Source organism: Pipistrellus hanaki (genome assembly GCF_964339955.1).
Source record: "Pipistrellus hanaki genome assembly, chromosome: 6".
Lineage (NCBI taxonomy): Eukaryota > Metazoa > Chordata > Mammalia > Chiroptera > Vespertilionidae > Pipistrellus > Pipistrellus hanaki.
The window spans coordinates 17,289,935-17,311,119 of record NC_140508.1 but is presented as its reverse complement, the minus strand read 5'-3'; the positions used below and the strand labels follow the sequence as shown (position 1 = coordinate 17,311,119).

General features: G+C 41.1%; 2 protein-coding genes across 3 annotated transcripts in view; one reads left to right on the top strand and one right to left on the bottom strand.

Moving 5' to 3' along the window:
* Positions 1-21,185, bottom strand: part of LOC311624161 (general transcription factor II-I repeat domain-containing protein 2A-like) — a 324,681-nt gene that overhangs the window by 69,522 nt on the left and 233,974 nt on the right. The window lies entirely within an intron of this gene.
* The window catches only part of XRN2 (5'-3' exoribonuclease 2), an 84,761-nt gene continuing 66,321 nt past the window's right edge, over positions 2,746-21,185 (top strand). For both annotated transcript variants that reach the window (XM_084887009.1, XM_084887008.1), the window contains exons 1-4: positions 2,746-5,344; positions 18,509-18,636; positions 18,719-18,830; positions 20,739-20,850. In XM_084887009.1, coding sequence (XP_084743135.1) covers positions 4,931-5,344; positions 18,509-18,636; positions 18,719-18,830; positions 20,739-20,850 — 766 coding nt within the window. In that variant the 5' untranslated portion in view covers positions 2,746-4,930. The remainder of the gene's footprint in view (positions 5,345-18,508; positions 18,637-18,718; positions 18,831-20,738; positions 20,851-21,185) is intronic.

Genomic DNA, 21,185 nt, shown 5'->3' with positions numbered 1-21,185 from the left:
ACCTCAGGTCCCGGGCCTCGAAAGGGTGCAAGGGCACAAGGGCATGACGACCATTTGCATAATAGCTCATTATTATGTAGGATATGGATTTCCACATGATAAACAGATTCCTGGAGGGAATGTTCCTTCCACTCTCATTTTCAACCAAATTTGACATTTTGAGACTCAGTCTTGTTCTGTTCCCTCCCTATTAACTCTGAAGACCCCACTAGATGACTAGATTTCTATCTTTTCTAAATGCCTGTAGCAATTATTGTTTGTATAATTCATTTGGGATTTTATCATACACTGCAGTAAGACTTTATTGGTCAAATTGTAACTTATTTTGTGGTTGTATCTTTTCCTTGTTATGGATGGTAGACTCTTTGAGGTCAATAACTTATTTTGCTTATAGTGCCCATCGTAATGTTTCAATGACTGTGGACCATATTATCTTATATAATAAAGAGGTGATATGCAAATTGACCGTCATGCCCTCGCACAAGATAGCCACCCCCATGTGGTCACAAGATGGCCTCCACAAGATGGCAGGCAGGGGAGGGCAGTTGGGGGTGACTGGGCCAGCAGGAGAGGGCAGTTAGTGGGGATCAGGCAGGCAGAGGAGGGCAGTTGGGGGGGACTGGACTTGCGGGGAAAGGCAGTTGTGGGGGACCAGGCTGGCAGGGGAGGGCAGTTGGGGGCAACAGGGCTAGCAGGGGAGCAGTTAGGTGTCAATTAGGCCAGCAGGGGAGTGGTTAGGGGTGATCAGGCTGGCAGGTAGAAGTGGTTAGGGGCAATCAGGCAGGTGAGCAATTGGGAGCCAGCAGTCCTAAATTGTGAGAGATTTCCAACTGCCTGTTTGTGGGATCAGGCCTAAATTGCAGTTGGACATCCCCCGAGGGGTCCCAGATTGGAGAGGGTGCAGGCTGGGCTGAGGGACACCTCCCTCCCCATGCACGAATTTCATACACCAGGCCTCTATTTATAATAATAAAAGCATAATATGCTAATTACACTGGATGTCCTTCTGGATGACTTCTGGACAAAGCCAGAGTGGCAAGGGAAGTCCAGGTCCTAGGTACCAGAGGGAAGCCAGTGCCAGCAGCCAGGAGAAGGAAGGCCTACCCTTGCATGAATTTCGTGCCTCAGTCCTCTAGTATTCAATAATTTGATTTGCAATGTTAAGAAGTGTGGCAGAGATAATGCTATGTGTTTACCAATCCTTTTGCTAATCTTGGGCACCCAGGAAGACTATATTTCCTAATCTCCTCTGCAGTTGGGTTGGGTCATGTAACTGGGGTTTGAGCAAATAGATGTGAGTAGAAAGAATGTAAGCCACCACCAAGCTCGGCCCTTAAGACAGCCCTCCTGTCCTGTCTTCCTTTTCAGTAGTGACTGTGGTGGTCAGGTGCTGAGCTGGCAGAACCACAGGATGAAAGCAGCTGGACTCCTGAATCAACACTGAAGAGTAGCCCAGCCCCACATATGGTAGGCTAATGAGATTTCAGGCATTACTTGTTACGGCAGCAAAACCTGGTTTATTGATACAGGCATACTTTGCAGATACTGTGCATTTGGTTCCGGACCACCACGGTAAAGCGAGTTGTAATCTTTTTGCTGGTGGAAAGCCTTCAATTTGAAGAAAATGCAAAATCTATGAAGTGCAATAAAACAAGGCATGCCTGTATCTGAGAGGAAAGAGAATGTTCACAAATATAGGAAATAATGTAAGATGTAGTATCTTAGAAGTCAGGGAGTACTATGGAAATGAGTGGGTAGGAACCAAGTTTGGGCTTGTGTGCTGGGGAAGATTTTTGGAGATGAGGGAAAGAGAGGACGAGTAGAAATTGAATTGGCTGTATAAAGTCAGTAAGGTGGAAATAAGCAGGAAACAGAGAATGAAGACGGCCTTGATGTTAGAAAGTAAACACTCATTGGAGGCCTGAAAAAACAAGGCTCCAAACCTTTCAGGTGGAACATGCTACTAAAATCGTGGGGTTTCTTCAAGTCAAACAGTGTGAAACACAACAGAAACCATTCAATGGCTGACATTTGCTGGGCGCTTAGCATGTTTTGAGTTATGCTCTGAGTGTTGCATCATTGAATCATCACAGAAATCCTGTGAACTGTGTAATCCTCATTTTAAAGATGAAGAAGCTGCTGAAACCGGTTTGGCTCAGTGGTAGAGCATCGGTCTGCGGACTGAAGAGTCCCAGGTTCGATTACGGTCAAGGGCATGTACATTGGTTGCGGGCACATCCCCAGTGGGGGATGTGCAAGAAGCAGCTGGTCGATGTTTCTCTCTCATCGACGTTTCTAGCTCTCTATCTCTCTCCCTTCCTCTCTGTAAAAAAAATCAATAAAATATATTAAAAATAAAAAAATAAAGATGAAGGTTTACAAAAGTTAAACACCTTGCCCAATATTAGTTAGGGTCCTCCAGAGAAACAGAACCAATGGGTTATGTGTGTCTTTTTTACATTACATATACAAATACACAGCTGATTTACTTTAAGGAATTAGCTCATGTATTTGTGGGGGCTGGCTAATCCAAAACCTGATGGGGTAGGTTGGCAGGCTGAAGACTCAGGGAAGAATTGCAGATTGAGTCCAAAGGTAATCTGCTGGCAGAATTCCTTCTTGTTCAGGAGGTCTGTCTTTGTTTTATTCATGCCTTCAAATGACTGGATGATCAACCCTCCCACCTCCCTACCCCCAACACACAAACTATTACATACACTACGGAGGACAACCTGCTTTAGTCATTAAAATGTTTTAATTTAAAATAAAAGCATCCCTGGGCAAACGCCAAAAAAAAAATTTGAACAAGTATATGAGCACTCTGCAGCCCAGTAAGTTTGACACATAAAATTAACCATCACAAGTATTTAAAACACATCAGGTTATTCACAATGAATTTTTATAAGGATACTGACAGCAAGTATGCACTTAGCAATCCAGAGAGCAAATAGTGGACAAATATTTTTTTAAAGCTCACAATACTTACAATAACAGGGCTTTAAAATACATTTATGAATGTTTACAAACAAGCTGGTTTCTACAGTCTATATTGTTTAATATTCTTCTTATTATTAATAAAGTCCAGATATCAGCTGGGAGCCTTACTCTGCTCCTTTGAGGTCTAGGCAAAAATCTATCAAAACCTCCTGGTACCCAGCCTGCAGAAGTTGAAAGCCTGGTTCATTCAATATTCCTATTTATGCTTATAAACTCTCCTGGCCTCTTCTGCTTCTTGAGTTCTGCTATATTGGCCATGCTTGTGGTTCTAGAGACTATAGAATATGAGACATGTTCTTTTCTGATTTCTACAACAAAAAGCCCACACCAAAACTGAGTCTGGTAGAATTTACTGGAAACATTGGGTTGGGGAAAGTGGGTGTCACAACATTTAGCCCTTATCAATCCTGCCACCTTTCAAATTCCCTTTTCTTTCTTTTTTAATACATTTTATTGTTTTTCAGAGAGGAAGGGAGAGGGACAGAGCCAAAAACATCAATGAGAGAACCGGTTTTTGGCAACCCTCCCCTTTTCTAAGTGCCCAAAGTTCCATTTTTTCCCCCTTTTTTATGCAAAGCAATTTTAGCATCCATCTCCTTAGATCTTGTTACTGTTTTTTGTTGTTGTTTGTTTTGTTTTTACTTTTTCCTTTGCAAGGGATAGGAATTTAGTTCCAAATAGCTAAGGGCAAAAGAAGAATTTATTGGCTCATGGAGTTAATAATTGGACAGGTTTGTAAGAAGAGGGATTTAGCTGTACACAGAAACCACTGAAACAGGGACTTAAAATGTGCTTCTCTAATTACAGACTGGCAACAAATCCATTCTTATCTTTCAGCTTTCAACAACTTGGGGGTTGGGGGTGGGAGGAGGGAGAGCTTCCTTAACTTCCTTATAGATTGAAATTTAAAAGGCCGGGCAAAGACTTCATGGCCCAACTTGCCCAGCTGTCCATCCTTGTACCAACTGTCGTGTGTGCGCTCGTTTCTAGGGGAAATGATGGAGTTCACCATAGACATAATACTCGAATAGTTTTCGCTGTCCTTTAGTAAAGCAGGGCTAACCATTTCTCTAATTTCCACACTAGCAGTTTGAACAAAGTGGCATTAGACCACAGAGGAGGGGGCAATGAATACTGCATGCCAGGTAGCACGGAGAAATACTTTCATAGGGGCCTCTAAGGTGAGCTTTTAGGATTGAATGTGATTTGTCAAACCAAGAGGGGATTCCAGGGACTTCCAGGCTTGAGCAACTGGATGCAAATACATACTCTTCCAGACCTCTCTCTGTACATGCTGAAAAAAATGGATAGAAAGCCATCAGAAAACGAGGGATAAAAAAATACTGTCAGAGTGCAATACAGGATTATATCATCTTTATGGGACTGAACCTCAGCAGTGTGAATAGCAAGTGACTTAACCCCATTGCATCTTGACTTTCTCATGGTACATGAACATGATAATTGCGCCCCTCAGAGGGCTCAAGTGACGATTCAATGAGATAATCCCTGGCTTAGCCTATGCTTGTATACATTGTAAGCGCTCAAATAAATGCTGGAGATCGATATCAGTAATTATTTTATACTCGTAAATGCAGCTGGAAGGTTGAATTCGATGCTAAATACCCGCTAGATTCCATCTAATACCTAAGGTTAGTTACATACACTATCCACCGTTAGTGCAAAGAACTGAAAAACACTCCTTTAGTAAACTTTATAACTTAAATACGCATTTACTTTTTTATTCCACCTTGTTTATAAAGTACCGCTAGATTTTTCACTTTTTGGGGTTAGGTACATACAAAACCAGCAAGTATAAATAACGATGCTTGGACTATTCTGAACTTAGATGGTGCCCTAACTCGCAAGGAAGCGCTTCCCAGAGGCCTTAGGAGCGCGCAAAGCCCCGAGGGGAGCCCCAGGGCTGGGAGGAGAGATGCTGGGGGAGCGGCGGCGATGGCGCGCTCGACCCCGGGCTCCGGGGATGGCGCCGCCAAGAGCGAGCGCGCCAAACTACCCTCACCACCCGCTCCGCCTCCGAACCCCGCTTTGGACAATCAGCAAGCCGCCTCGACAGCTCTCCCGAGTGGCTCAGGAACTTCCTCACCAGCTCGCACCGTCTTCCCGGCTTCCCCAGCGGCGCCCCGTGACGTCACTTCCGGTCTCCGGCGAACACGTGGGCGGAAGTGCACTTGCCCGCGGCCGCCGCTCCAGTCAAGTCTCAAGGGTTACGTTCCTCCACGGGCTGCGCCGCCGCCTCCAGCCAGGCGCCGTTATGGGAGTCCCGGCGTTCTTCCGCTGGCTCAGCCGCAAATACCCGTCCATCATCGTCAACTGCGTGGAAGAGAAGGTGAGGGGAGCCCGGCGGCCGCCGCGGAGAACCGACAGCCCCGGCGCGCCTAGGCCGCGGCCGTCGGGCCAGCCCCTGCCCCGGGGTCCGCGCCTCCCAGTCTGCCCCGCGGGCAGGGGCGGCCCCACACGCGGTGGGGTACCGGCACTCGCCTTTGGGGTTCCCGGCGTGTGGGCCGAACTGGGTGAGGGCCGAGCGTGGCCTGCACCCGCCTGCGAGCTGCTCGTACCCTGTAGCCCGCTTTTCCGGGACCTGCAGGCCCCGCCCACGGCTTTGTTTCCTCCCGGCCCCGCGCTATTTGGGTTTCGGAAGTGGCTCCCGGGCAATCGGGCCACTTCGGACAGGGCCGCTGTCAGGGGTGCGCCTGCGGATCCCAGCTTTTTACTGCCTCATAAAGGAATCGCCGGCGGCTAGCTTTTTGTTGTTTATTGGCCGAGCCTGAAACGTGTTCTCCCAGTGGGAGCGACCTTTTGTAGATCCTGCCGTAAAAGCAAAAGCACCGGAGAACATCTAGGGCGAGATAGGAGGGTCCCCCTACCTCTAGGTGCCCCGACTGCTGGACAGCATGCTCGTGGAAATTTTCATAATTCCTGAGAACACTTGAACATTCCACTTTTATTATTAGTTTGTTAATGTGTGTGTGTGTAGACTTCTGTCTGTTCTTGAGTTTTGTATTGTTTCCGTCCGAGTTCGATTTTGTACTCTTAATTAGCATTTCTGGATTGGGAAGGATGGGGGGGGGGGGGCATATCATGTTCCCTACCCCTTCGTTTTGAGTGGCCGTCTTGTCACTGTGACCTCATTTTTTTTTTTGCCTAGGTTAGTGAGATCTTGATTTTTGTTTAGCTCCTCCTATCCCAGGAGGAACCGGAAGCCTTGTTTTGATGGCATTCTCAGTATTCCTTGAGTTTTTCTCAAAGAGAAACTGTTCAGCTCAATGCTTGTTTCCTTTGTTTTAAAACTTAGCAAACTTCATTAACTTTACTTAAATTATCATCGCATTTTTACTCTCCAGTGATAACCACTTTTTAGTGTTTTGGTTTTATTTCTAAATATTATGTATATACCTGATGCATTGGTTTTGAATCTATCTTGAATTCTAGGTATGATGGAAGAGGTTTGGTCACTTACACAGCAGCCCCCCTTCCTCCACCCCTAAACCTCCTAATAGTAAATAAATCACATTTTTATTTATATTATTGGTAAACTTTATAACTTTAAGTAATATGCTTTTATTTTTTTTATTCCACTTCCTATATAAAGTAACCCTTGATTTTTCATTTTGGAGGTTAGATATTACTTTTTCTAGCCCTGTCACCCTTACTAGTCATCCAAAGCTTGTTAGCTGTACTTTTGCTCTATTTGCATCCAGTACTAATTGCCAGGGCTTTGGCTACATAGGCTTGTTTTAAACGACGAAAAATAAAATAATAGTATTGTTGATTATTGTCATTGTGCAAATTCAGGTTATGTACTGTCATTTTGTTTCTTTTCTTGAGCTACTTGTGTCTTTTTCTTGGTGTTGCGGTTCTCTTTTCTTCTTGACAGGGATCCCCTTCAAAACTGTATTTTATTAGGTGGTCTCTCAAATCCTCTTTCTTCTTAGAGACTTCTTGAGGGTCTTTATTTCTGTCATAAATGGTTATTTAGATTTCCTGGGAAGTTGCTTCTTAATATTAAAAACAAAAAATCCTTTCCCCAATTGAAGTTACTGTTTTCTGATCATCATCTTTCCAGGCTTAAATTCACCTTTGTTTCTTATTCTCAGTTGAATCTTTAAGAAAATCTGTGTGGGATGTCTTTTCTGAATTCATTCTACCCTTGTACACACAACTGATCATTAGCTAGGCATAGAGTTTGAGTCTGAAAGTTAGTTTCCCTCAAAACTTGGAAAGCATTTTTCTTTTAAATATTGTCATCCAGTATTGTTGATGAGAAGTTGATGTTAATTTTATTTATTTATTTAACCAACACTTATGTAGTGTTTACCACTTACCAGGCACTATTCTAGGCACTTTACAAATTAATTTATTAATTTGATTACATGACTGCTGCTATCCTCCTACATGATAAAGAGCTAATATGGAAATGGTTGTTGCACCCTCACAGCTTAAAGGCTCAGACACCCAACACTGGGAAGAGAGGAATGCGGACCAGCCAGGCTGTGGCCCGGGAGAGGGACAAGCCACCTGCCCGGTGGTCCCAGGCACCAGCGGCTGTGCCTGTGGCCCTGGAGAGGGACAAACTGTACCCCCTGTGGTCCTGGGCGCCAGTGGCTGCAGCCTGAGCTCCCGCCCACAGTCTCCTGAGGCTGTGTCTAGCCCAGGCGAAGCTGACCTGTGTCCTGGGTGCCTGGGGCCAGCCAGAAGGAAGAAATCCTGGGTCCCAGATGCGGGGCGAGGCAGAGGCCGTTAGGGGCAATCAGGTCAGCAGGGAAGCAATTAGGGGCTATCAATTAGGGGCAATCAGGTCAGCGGGGAAGCAATTAGGCAGCAGGCAGAGGTGGTTAGGGGCAATCAAGCAAGCAGGCAGAGGAGTTAGGGGTGATCCAGCAGGCAGGTGATTGGTTAGGAGCCAGCAGTCTCAGATTGTGAGAGGCAGTCAGACATTCCCCAAAGGGTGCTGGGTTGGGGAGGGTGCAGGCCAGGCTGAGGGACACCCCCCAACCCCCAATGCACAAATTTTGTGCACCAGACCTCTAGTGTAATAATAATAATGAGAAACTGAAACACGGAGGGGTTACATAATTTGTTCAAGCTCACTTGTCTAATACATGTCTGAGCCATTGTCAAAACCAGGAAGAACATGCTTTTAATTTCTGTGTTCTGGTTTCATTCTTTTGTAGTTGATCTAGTTTTCCTTTTGAATTTTAAAAGATCCTTGGTATTATAAGATTTCATGATTTTGTACTTAAATGTAGATTTTTTTTTTATTATTACTTGGCTGACTCTTGAATTTAGAGACTTGTGTTTTTCAGTCCTAGGAAATAATCTTCATTTTTTAAAATTGATTTCAGAGGAAGTGAGATAGAGACATCAGTGATGAAAGAGAATCATTGATTGGCTGCCTTCTGCATGCCCCACCCCTGGGGATCATGTCTGCAACTAGGCATGTGCCACTACTGGGAATCAAACCTCAACCTTATGGTTCATAGATGGATGCCCAACCACTGAGCCACACAGGCTGGGTTGGAATACTTAATATATATATAAATATATATATATATTTTTGATATTTTTACAGAGAGGAAGAGAGAGGAATAGAGTTAGAAACATCGATGAGAGAGAAACATTGATCAACTGCCTCCTGCACACCTCCTACTGGTTTTGAATTCTATATCCAGTTGTTTTTTCCCTCTATTTTTGTTTGTTTGTTTGAGATCTGTTACTTTGTCTCCACATTTTCGCTGCTTCCCTGAGTTGGAAAGGTAGCTTTGTGTGCTAGGTGTCCTATATGGCCCACTGGATTGGCTTCCCACTCACCTGAGGTAGGTTCTCTTGGTGCACCCCTTTGTGGTTTGTGTGTACAGCCTTGTTGTAGTTAAGTCTTGATTGTTGTTGGTATCACTTGGAGGAATTGACCTCCAGGCCAATTGACTATGTGTATCAGCTATGTCTACGCTGGGAGACCTGTGCTGGAGACAGCCTTATAGGACCAGACTTGCAAAATTGCAAAAGCCTCTGTGCTCAGCTTGGATGGGGCAGAGTCTCAGGGCTGAGCAGACAGTCTTGGCTTCCTGTCAGCCCTGCCCTTGCGTGTGCGCCTCGAGATCTCTACCTTCGCGACTCCCCTGAGTTTTTGCCTAACAATCCAGATTTCCCCAGGCTTACCTGGAACTGTGGTTCAGTGCTGTCAGAACTGGGCTTCAGTGCAGTCGGAACTGGGTTTCAGTGTAGTCAGGAGCTTCCGACTCCCTTCTGCTAGGGAGAACTAACAGGACCTCAGCAATCTTCTTTGCGTGTGCCTCTAGACCACATGTGTCAAACACAAGGCCCGCGGGCCAAATCCAGCCCGCCAGGCCTTGCAATGTGGCCCGAACCGCGCTGTCATCACTGCACTCCGCTGTCAGTTTATGACATTGGCAGTTTATGACTGTTCAGTAAACCATTCGGCCCGCGATTTAGGCTGGATTTTAGATTTTGGCCCCTTCTCTGATTGAGTTCGACACCCCTACTCTAGACCATTGCTTGCTGCGGTTTCCCCAAGTCTCCATGTGCCTTTCTCTCTACCTGACAGTCCAGACTCCCCCCATATGAGCCTGGGTCCACGGGGTTTTGCCTGGAACTGGGGTTCAGTGCAGTCGGGCTTCCTTCCCTCTTCCACCAGAGAAAGCCAGTCGGGCACTCAGCTGCCTTTCCTTTCTCTGCGCGTGACTCTGTACCTCAGTTCTTTGCAGCTCCTCTGCTATTCCGTGAGCTTTTTTCTTTCCTTTTAGTTGTAGAATTTTCATTCAGCCAGATTTCCTGTGGTTCTGGTTGATGTCCATTTTGTCTTTTCATTGTAGTTTTGAAATTGTTGTGCGAGGCAGCAGTTTAGGTGTTTACCTATGCTACCATCTTGGTTTCTCCCCTCCTCTTTGTTTCTTACGGTGGAAGTGGAAATCATTGCTTTGGTACATTGCTTTTCTAATACAGGTGTGGACCGCCATAAACTGCTTTATAGGTACTGTTTCAGCAACATGCCACAAATATTGACATCTGTTTTCATTCAGTAACAAATACGTTCTAATATTCCCTTTGACTTCTTAGGCACATCAGTTATTTAAGTGCTAATTTTCAAATATTTGGGGGATTTTGCAGACTTTTCTTCTGTACTTAAAAAGTACTTATTCAGTTTTTTCACTTTGTATACGTGGCTCATGCAGTCCATTCATTAGCTTTCTGGTCTTGGGAAAATGACAAGCTGTCCTCAACTCTAAAGAGCTGGAACTTAATTGCATTACACTGCACTACTTCCTATTGTCTCTTATGTTTTGGTCATCTGTGAATGAAAGCTGAAGTAAGGCAGAGTGTTACCTTGTTTGAGTGTGTGTGTGTTCTTGGACTCAGTTTTTTTTTTTTTGTTTGTTTGTTTTTTGTTTTTTTTTTACAGCTCTGCTCATGTTTACAAATAACCTTGAGAGAGCTACAGATATTGATTTGGATTACAGAAAATTTTAATGAGTAGGTGAATATGTAGATTTGGGATTTGTGGATAATGAAGATCAGCTATGTATGTACTACATACCACAGAGTTGGCTATGTGGATTAAGTCAGTTAATGCAAGTGAAGGGCTTCCAACAGTGCCTGGTGAAAGCGGGGATATTATCATATGTAACTCTTGGTAATTATTGCATAGTATAGAATTTTGCATTATTTTCATGTAGTGACATCCAGATTTCCTACCATGTTTTATTCTCTTTTTCTTGTATTTCACTGAATCCTTTTTAAATGACAGACACTGCTCTCAAAGCTGGGAAGATATTACCCTGTTTCCCCAAAAATAGGACAGTGTCTTATATTAATTTTTGCTCCCAAAGATGTGCTAGGTCTCATTTTCAGGGGATGTCTTATTTTTCCATGAAGAAGAATACGGTACACATTTATTGTTAAATTAAAATAAAGGAAATTTATTACCTGTATATGGTACGGTAGTACGGTAGTTGTCAACACAAACCAGACAAACTGTGAATCCTACATTATCAAAAATTTACTCATTTATTCAATGACAATCATGTCATCATCTTCTGGAACATCATCATAACAATCCAATTCCTGAACTTCCTGGTGAATTTCTTGTGACTCCATTTCTTTCAGAATCAGTGGACCAAATCTCTCATGTTTAGCAATAGCACTGTCTTTAAATGAGTACTTCTTGTCAAGGTAGCCTACTCGCAGTGCATTTGCAATGCAACTGTCAGTGTTTTTCTCCCATGAATTCTTCACCCAAGTCACAACTTCTTGCAGTTTAGGTTTCACAAAGTTTCCACACTGATTTATCTCCATTCTATTTTCAGTGTAGTCATTAATTTCCATGCGCAAATTGTCTTTGAATGGCTTGCTTATTGCAATATCAAGAGTCTGGAGATAGGCCGTCATTCCTATGGGAATCATTATCTGATTTATTTTTCTTTCCTGAAGAAATGTCTTCATGTCTTTAGCGTGGTGAGTGCTGGCTTCATCCCAGACTAGCAGACCTCTTTGGCTCCCTCACATAACAAGCAGCAGCATTAAATCGACCCACTTCCTTATAACTGCTTGTGTGGCCCAGGCTTTTTCAGTTTCAAGAATAAAAACGCCCAGAACATGTTTAGTCTTTTCCTTCTTGCCCTTAGAAATGATTAAAGGTGGGATTTTAGTGCCACCCAGACGAATTGCCAAAATACAGGAAACACGTGCACTTTTGTAACCAGTGGAGGGAATGTACATTAAGGAGGCACCCGCTGTTCAATTGTTGTTTGAGATGATTGGCCCATAAACACTGCAGTTTCATCCATAGCAACCATGTTGGAAAGATTGTATTTAGAGAAGTCAGCGTCATCAATAAAGGACTTGACTGCAAGTGCTCGCTTAATAACTTGAGTATCTTCCAACCTAAACAATGTTGTAGATCTTCTTAAAGACAGTTCACTTTGCTGAAGGAAATTATTCAGCCAGTGTTGTGATGCTTTGAAGTCTTCGGGGGCTATGTCAAACTGTGGTGCCATTGCAAGGGCAAATTCTTGAATCTGAGCCCTATTCACAACCAAAGCCTCTGCTCTCCTGTCAAACCATCCACTATGTCATCATTAAGTATGATGTGAACTGGGTTGGTGCTCTTTATGTTAAGGAACTTTCCTTGAATTCCTTGTTTCTTGAGTGGTTTTTCTTTTCTTTTCTTTCTTTTTTTTTTTAAATCATGAAAGAGTGTTGGATTTTGTCTAATGCTTTTTCTACATCCATTGAGATGTCCATGTGATTTTTGATTTTTGTTCTATTCATCTGACGTATTATATTGAAATTTGGATGTTAAACCAACTTGCATCCCTAGGATAAATCCCACTTGGTCATGGTGTATAATTCTTTTTATATATTGCTGGATTCCATTTGCTAGTATTTTGTTGAAGACCTTTATTCTTAAGAGATATTAATCTGTAATTTTGTATTATTTTTTTCCTCATCTTACATTTTTTTTTATTTGGAACATTACAAGTAGTAGTACATATGTCTCCTTTTTCTCCCCTTAAATTCCCCCCAGCTTCCATAACCACCCCCCCCAAGCATATGCCTTCACCTGCCTCCTCCCCCTCCCCCCCTCGTGTCTTGTATCCATTGGTTATGCTTATATGCATGCATACAAGTCCTTCAGTTGATCTCTTACAGCCCCTCCAACCTCCCTTGCCTTTCTGCTGTAATTTGACAGTCTGTTCAATGGATCTTTATAACTATTTTCCCCCATTTCTTTTCTTTAAAAAATCTTGCAACTACAGACTAGAAATAAACATGTAATAACACAAACCGTTTGAGTCCCAGTTTCTATGTCCAACAGTTCTGAGACCCAGTTTCAATGTCAAATAGTTCTTTATGTGTACATGTCAGCAATGATATCTGAATGATGGACAGATGGTGGCATTGCAGGTCCGACCTTCTCTGGTTTGGTCCTGGGCAATCTGCAGCGATACTAGTGTAGCTTGGTGTCCTCAGCATCTTCCATCTCAGGACTGTTTCTCCTCTTTTCTTCGTGGTTGGAGCAGATCTGACAACTTCTCTCTGTTGCAGGAATCCCCATGGTCTTGGAGTAGTTTTCTGAAAATATACAAACATATTCTTGTCTAAAAGTTAATAAAGGAATCTTTTCTATAAAATTGACTTGGGATCCTTTTTATTTTTGCCCAAATGATTTTCTTGTGGCTTATTTTGATACCATGTGTGATTTTCATGGGTGTCTTGCTGTTAGCATTACAAATGAAAATTAATTTTCTACAGTAAAAATTTTCTAGATATAATTTACTTACAAGATATTTTTCTTTACATGATATTACCCTACTATCCCTCCTTTTTTTTTTTTTTAATGGATGCTTTTGTACATTTTGTATTGCAGTCTTGGTAATTTTAAGTTTTTGCACAAAAATAAGACTGTTTTAGGTTCATTTCATGTTAAACAATTTTACCATGATATGCACTACCAGTAGAAATTTTAGTTAATACTTTAGGAACAGCTTTTTATCCGGTACACTTAAATTTTCTTGGATGTTCACTTCTTTTTATTTTTTTCTTCTCTTTATTTTACAGAAAGGAAGGGAGAGGGATATAGAGAAACATCAATGAGAGAGAAACATCATCGATCAGCTGCCTCCTGCACACTCCCTCCTGGGGATGTGCCCGCAGCTAAGGTACACGCCCTTGACCGGAATTGAACCTGGGACCCTTCAGTCCCCAAGCCGACGCTCTAGCCACTGAGCCAAACTGGTTAGGGCACTTATTTCTATTAACTAATTTGAATTAACCTGAAAACTTGATTACTATTTTACTGTCAAATTTAATACTCTAATAACAATATTAGTTTATCCTGTAAGTATTAGTGGAAAGGATTATTTGCATTCTTGAGTAGGCCCTGAGCATTCCTGGTGCTATGCTGGATTTAGATATAGGGCAGCTGCTGTTGGCCAAGTCTCTGTCTGTGACCTGGGTCTCCATCTGAGCTGGGCGTGGGATGCAAAGCAGCCATGGAGGCAGAAGACCTTCCTTCGAAGGAGTGAGGGTTCAGGTCTCTGCAAGATTGGCGGGGGTTGAGGGTCTGTGCTGCACCTCTGTTGATCTCCATGTTTTCTCCTGATGGCCCCTCTGCGACTGTGCCTGTCTTAGGTTGTTCTTTCCCTGAGGAATCTTACCCTTCTCTGGCTAACCAGCCATCCTCCGGGGCCAAGCAGGGTGATTTGAGGCTCAGGTCTGTTTCTTTGGTAGCCTATGCCCCCATGGCCTCCTCACCCAGTTCCTGTCTTGGGATCCCATCGCCTGTTGGCAGGCCCCCCAGCACTGATCACGTATCTCGGAGGACTCAGACTTATTCTTCAGGGTGTGCCAAGCAAACACCATTGGGCTAGAGACAGATCCATAGTACCAACCACCACAAGGTTTCAGCCTCAGCATGAACAGAAAGCTCAGGCAACAGCTGTGGGCAATTGGATTGTAAAAGGAGGGTCCCTCTTGGCCAAAAGGGCAAGAGGGGACAATATAGAATGCTCAAGTGCCTTCCCAGTGCCTTAATTCCTTCTGAAAGGGATTAGATCCTTTCATGTCCTTTTTTAAATTGCTGCCAAACATTCAGATAGTTTGTAAGTTTTTTTGGGAGGTAATAATATGCTGCTGTAAAATATCAAAAATTATAATGACATTGTAGGATAATATTATGTAAGGATATTCTGTGCTCTGGGCCCTGCCAATTCAATTTCAAACAAGCTGCCAATTTCTTTTTGTAACTTTATATAAACGTTGTCAGGGAGGCAAACACACAAATTATTTACTTTAGTTCAATAGGCCAAATGTATTGACTTTCAATTACAAATCCTTATGACTTTTGAAGGAAACCTCTCTTTATTTCCTTCCATGATAATTTTCAGGCTACATAGAGTTTTCATTTAAAAATCTTTGTCAGATGAAATAGTTTCTCTTAAGGTTATGGTGACCACTTGTATAGATTAGATTTAATATTTTTTTTCTTATAAAGTCTTTATTATTTTTTTAATTTTTAGTTTTTCATATATGTCCCTATTCCCCCATTATTCCCCACCCCCACTCATTCCCCACCCCCTTGTTGTCTGTGTCCATTGATTAGGCTCATATGCATGCACACAGTCCCTCTGTTGGTCTCTCCTTCTTACGCCCACCGACCCCCACCTTCCTTGAGGTTTGACGGTCTGATTGATGTTTCTCTGTCTCTGGATCTATTTTTGTTAATAAGTTTGTATTGTTCATTATATTCCACAAATGAGTGAGATCATGTGATATTTATCTTTCTCTGCCTGACTAATTTCACTTAGCATAATGCTCTCCATTTCCATCCATGCTGTTGCAAATGGTAAGAACTCCTTTACTGCAGCGTAGTATTCCATTGAGTAGATGTACCATAGTTTTTTAATCCACTCATCTGCTGATGGACACTAGGGCTGTGTAATTTTGTATTCTTGTAATGTCTTTGTCTGGTTTTGGTATCAGGGTGACACTGACCTCATAATATGTGTTGGAAAGTGTTTCTTACTCTTCTCTTTTTTTGGAAGATTTGTGAAGAGTTGGTATCCTTCCTTAACCGAGACACACTGGCATTGTTTTTAGCAGGGCTCTTGAGTTTCCTTGTTGAGCATCAAAATCTTAAAGAATTTCTAGATTTACATAATTTATTGAATGTATCTATAGTACTTATGAAAGGAAAATATGTGTAGCTTTCTTATTGGGTATGCCTGGAGCTATTTGTTTTTTGTTTTTGTTCTTTTAATTAGGACCCATCTTGCCCTCTTCTGCATATTGTACTTTATACTTAGTACAAGTAGAAGTTCTCATGCAGCTACACTCAGCATTCATTGAAGAACTGTAATATGCCTAGTGGCTACACTAGGCATTAGGGCAGAGGTTAGCAAGCCAGTGACCTATTTTTTATAAACAAAGTTTATTGGAATACAGCTATACCCATTCATATCCATTTATATTCATATCCATCACTTATGGCTGCTTTCAATCTACAAAGGCAGATACGAGTTGAGATCACATGGCTAACAAGTTTAAAATATTTACTAAGCCGAAACCGGTTTGGCTCAGTGGATAGAGCGATAGCCTGCGGACTGAAAGGTCCCAGGTTCAATTCCGGTCAAGGGCATCTACCTTGGTTGCGGGCACATCCCCTCTAGGGAGTGTGCAAGAAGCAGCTGATCGATGCTTCTCTCTCATCGATGTTTCTAACTCTATCCCTCTCTCTTTCTCTCTGTAAAAAAATCAATAAAATATATTTTTTAAAAAATTTATGAACTGACTTGCTGGGGAGCATAAAGAAAGTGGGTTTCCATTCTCCCGAGTGTAGTATCTGCTTGGTGTAGGAAAAGGAAAATGTGGAGTTTGGAGTATAGATATTTAATGAAGAGGTAGAGAGCCTGCCTCCTACCTTCGTAGACTTTGTTTTTGTTTGAGGGTCATCAGATTATCTTCTTCGATATATGTCCCCATCCACCCAAAATTGACCTGTTTTCCTTACCACCTATCCTATTCACTGCTGCTTTTTTTTTTTCCACTTTAAATTTTATTTTTTAATTACAGTTCATATTCAGTTTTATTTTGTATTAGTTCTGGTGTATAGCATGGTGGTTAGACGATCATATACTTTCATTCACTGCTTCGGATCAAGCCCCCTTTTTTGTGATTCACAGCATGTATGTGTATAGTACTGTCTGGCAGCTTCTTCCCTGGACTGCCTTTAAATTCTTTTTCATATCCTTTATTTTCAATTATAAATGTAAATGGAAGCCTAGTCTTATTCGTATCCCTCTCAAAGATAACCATTGTCCTGACATTGGTATTCATCCCTTGCTTTACTCTGCTTACATTGCTTATGTAGTGATCCCTAAACAATAGCTAATATTGTCTATTTTATACTTTCTATACTTGAAATGCTGTCTATTTTTTTCTGGAACTTGCTTTTTTGGCTCAGCAGTGTATTTGTGATTATCAACTACAGTTTAATACATGGGCTCTTTTTTTTTTTTTTTTTGCTAATTAAGTTGACCTTATTTTTTCAACTGCTTTATTGAGATATAATGTGTATATATATCATAAAGTTCACCTGTTTAAAGTATCAAGTTCAGTGGAATTTTTTATTATATAGAGAGTTGAACAACAATTGCCATTATTTAATTTTAGAACATTTTTATCACTCCCAAAAGAAATGTTGTACCTATTTGCAGTCACTTCCTATCTCCCTCACCCTTCCCTTGCCCTCAGATTGAAGTCAGTCTATTTCTGTTGCTGAATTCGTTTTCTAGACTACATAAATGGGATCTTTAATGGGAGTTTTTGCCTATCTTTTATTTGGCAGGGTGTTTCTGAGGTCTATCCGGGATGTAGTATGTTACATGATGAGCTTTTAAATTGTTTACATTTTTTCTTTTTGTTATTATAAATGATGTTTTATATGTAAGGGAAAACTTATTGTTTTAAATGATTTCTATTAGTAACAGTAAAAGTCTGATTTCATATTCCTACCGTTTGCTGAATCTCTAAGAGAAAAGGACAGAGGAAATGTTCATTGCAAAAATATATCAGTGCCTCTAGGAGTAAATAAGGCACAGCCCTTACCTTCTGAAGAACTCACAGTGTGGTTGGATTAGAATGACAGATTAATTATAAAACCATGGGAGTGCTACAAGGGAATTAACAATAATGAAGAACTGCAGAAGGAGGAGTAGTTAGTTTTGGGAGAGAAGTATACAAAGTGTTACAAGGTGTTTGACATTTGATCTCAGTCTAGACCCTGGAAAATTAATAAGATTTAAGAAGTGAGTGTTGCAGGGAAGAAGGAGAAGCAGTGTGCAGAGGCATTGAGAGGTGAAAGAACATTTTCCAGGAACTCAGAAGAGATAAGGTGGGCCAGATTTATGTTGTGGTAGGACAGGATAGTAGTAAGGGTCCAGGCTCATTAGTGTGCTCCTGCTATGGGAATCATTGGAATAATTAGGCAAGATTAAGACAGGGCCACATTTGGATTTTAGAAAAAACAAAACAAAACTGACAGTAGAGAAAGGTGGGCTGGAGATAGGAGAGTCTAGTGGTGGAGCAGTTCATACGAAGACTGTTCTGATCGTGTAGGCCATGTTGGTAATGGTAATAGGAATGACAGTAGATAGAGAGGCATTTTTCAGATTAAATTGACAAGATTTAGAGATAATGGATGGTGAGGGAAAAGACTTCCAAAATGATTCCCCTGGTTTCTTACTTGGACAACTGAATGAGTTGAGAATTTGACAAATATCCCCCACATTATTAAAATTAATTGGTTGTGTTGGAAACTATCATTTCCTGTAATGAAATATCTGCTTCAGTTTGTTCTAGGGAATAAAATAATTTATTTTATAATATAATTCAGAAGTGAAACAGGTTCATACTGAGCCTAGGATGTATTGATTTAGACTTAAACAATCAAACTACTATTATCACTTCCTCATAGCCCAAAGAATGCAATGGTGTAAAGGTTCCTGTTGATGCCAGTAAACCTAATCCAAATGATGTGGAGTTTGATAATCTATATTTGGACATGAATGGAATCATCCATCCCTGTACTCATCCTGAAGACAAGTATGTAACCCATTTTTGTCACTGATATCATAAGTTCCAGAGGAGTACTATATTATATTACATTGTTTGCTTGTTATTGTAGACCAGCACCAAAAAATGAAGATGAAATGATGGTTGCAATTTTTGAGTACATTGACAGACTTTTCAATATTGTAAGACCAAGACGACTTCTCTACATGGCAATAGATGGAGTGGTGAGTGCTAAAAAAATTAACGTAGATTCCTTCATTTTTGCTTTTGTTGTGTTCCCATTGTCTACAATGAAAGTCAATTAAATAATGAAAAATGTTGACTCTGGTCAATTTGGAAAAGTCTCGTCCTTCAATCATTGATTCATACATTTTTTGTGCCTGTTTTGTGCCAGGTACTGTGAGTTGCTGGGAATATTGATGACTGCCTTTGCTTTTGAAGGGCTTTCCACTAAAGGGACAGACACATAAGTAAATGAGTGAGGTTAGTTACTAATTAATGAACTTTATAGACACTAAATAGCATATTCAGAGTATTGAGGGAAGAGAGAGTCAGTGCTACTCAGGAAGTTAGGAGATAGAGAGGAGGTGTGAAGGGCAAAGTATAATTGGATATTGGTGGGCAGTAGAGGTGAATGGATTGGACAGATACGGGAAAGGAGGACCTTCCAGATGTGCTAGGTAAACACACTTTCATGCTATTGACCACACTGACACGTATGGATGACTGTAGGGTTGGAAAGGGAAGTAGAGCAATGGTTTGAGTTCACCTTACCTGCCACATTCAGATGTTTGGATTTTATCCTATAGGCAGCAAGTAGCTAGCTAACCAAGTGACTTAAGAAGGGAATAACTTATTGGTCTATAACAATACCAAGTAGCTTAGGTTATAAATGACCAGCAAACTACATAACAGGGTTCAAAGAAAATTAAGGTAAGTCATTACCCTAAATTTGTTTAGCCAGGAGCAAATAGATTTTCTTTTCGTTTATATTTAGTAATCCCAGTGGCTGATGCAATGATTTTGAAAATCCAGAAAGTTCTGTGAGGTTCTATTTACTCAGTGAAAGAAAAATCTTAGCTGTCTGATATCTTGTTAAGTTACAGTTAAAGTGGTATAAAGAATAAAGGGAACAAGAATATGTTTTATTTGGAGCATATTTCAATTCATATTCAGCTAAATTTCTTAAAGAAAACTTTAGTGTGCCCTTATTGCCACATCAAGTATATAACATGTGGATATTTGTATGTGTATGTATATGCACATATTTGCAAGATGTTTTTTGGTAAATGTAGATCATAGAAGTTGATACATGAAAGAAATTAGGTGATCTCTTTTTACAGAAACGGGAATTATTTAAAGAGAACATAAAAAACCTCCACTTACTTTAGATGTGCACAAAATACTTCAGAGTCCCAACCCCAGAACTCAGTTCAGTAATTTAAAACCTTACATTCCAGCTCATTTCATTCAAGCTTATTTGGTGATTTAAATTGCATTTGGTGAGAGTGCATTTGATTAAAAACTTGTTCCCTTTTTAACTGTTGTACTTTACTATAGATAGAGTAGTCATTGTGAACCTCATTCTGGGAAATACAAAGAAGTGCCATGGGGTCTTACAGATCAAAAAGTAGTTTTCTTTTGTTTTTTGTTTGTTTGTTTTTTTCCTCTCCATTGCTCTTATAGGGCGTTTTTTTTCTCTCCATTGCTCTTATAGGGCGTTGTGAATCCCATTTGAGACCATCCTTTTTAGGCTTGGACATAGGGAAGGTCTTTCTGATTCTGGTTCTGTAGAAACTGTCTTTGCTTGCTGGCTGGGTCTTTGGTAAAATGAGCTTTCCTTGTGGAGAAACCATAATCCAGTGGAACTGATGTTAGGTTGTGGGCCCTGCTGTGAGTGTTACGTGCTATGGCTTCATAGGATGTTTGTCCATTTGAGCTCAGCTTTTCAGTTTTTGCTCCAAATTTAAGTTCTTGGGGAATATTGTCTGTTATGGAAGGATTGTTAGACATATTATTACCTTTTCCATCTAGTTTATTATTTTTACAAGAACAACTGATTCAAAATAATGTAGATTTTAGTTATGAATATTTTGAATGATATTATTTGAATATGAAATACATCTTTTCAGGCACCTCGTGCTAAAATGAATCAACAGCGTTCTAGGAGGTTCAGAGCATCCAAAGAAGGAATGGAAGCAGCAGTAGAGAAGCAGCGAGTCAGGGAAGAAATACTGGCAAAAGGTAAAGAATACGCTTCTTGAAGTTGGATTTTTATAAGATGTATGGAGCAGGGGATGGGGTTAACAGCGTTTTCTTATGAATAGGCAGAGCTTTAATTTAATTAGGGTCCCAGAATATGCAAGGAAGATTTATGTTCACTGTTGAAGAAAAGTAGTACATGGAACTCTTTATACTCCCATTAATAAGCTTGTATATTTCCACATTGTGGTCAAAGGGAAACTTGGAAATAAAAGTAGGGAATTCTCATTTCATTGCTTTTCAGGGTACATGCAGCTCTTCAGCTAACTTTTAAATAAGTATATATTTTTATTGATTTCAGTGAGAGAAAGGGAGAG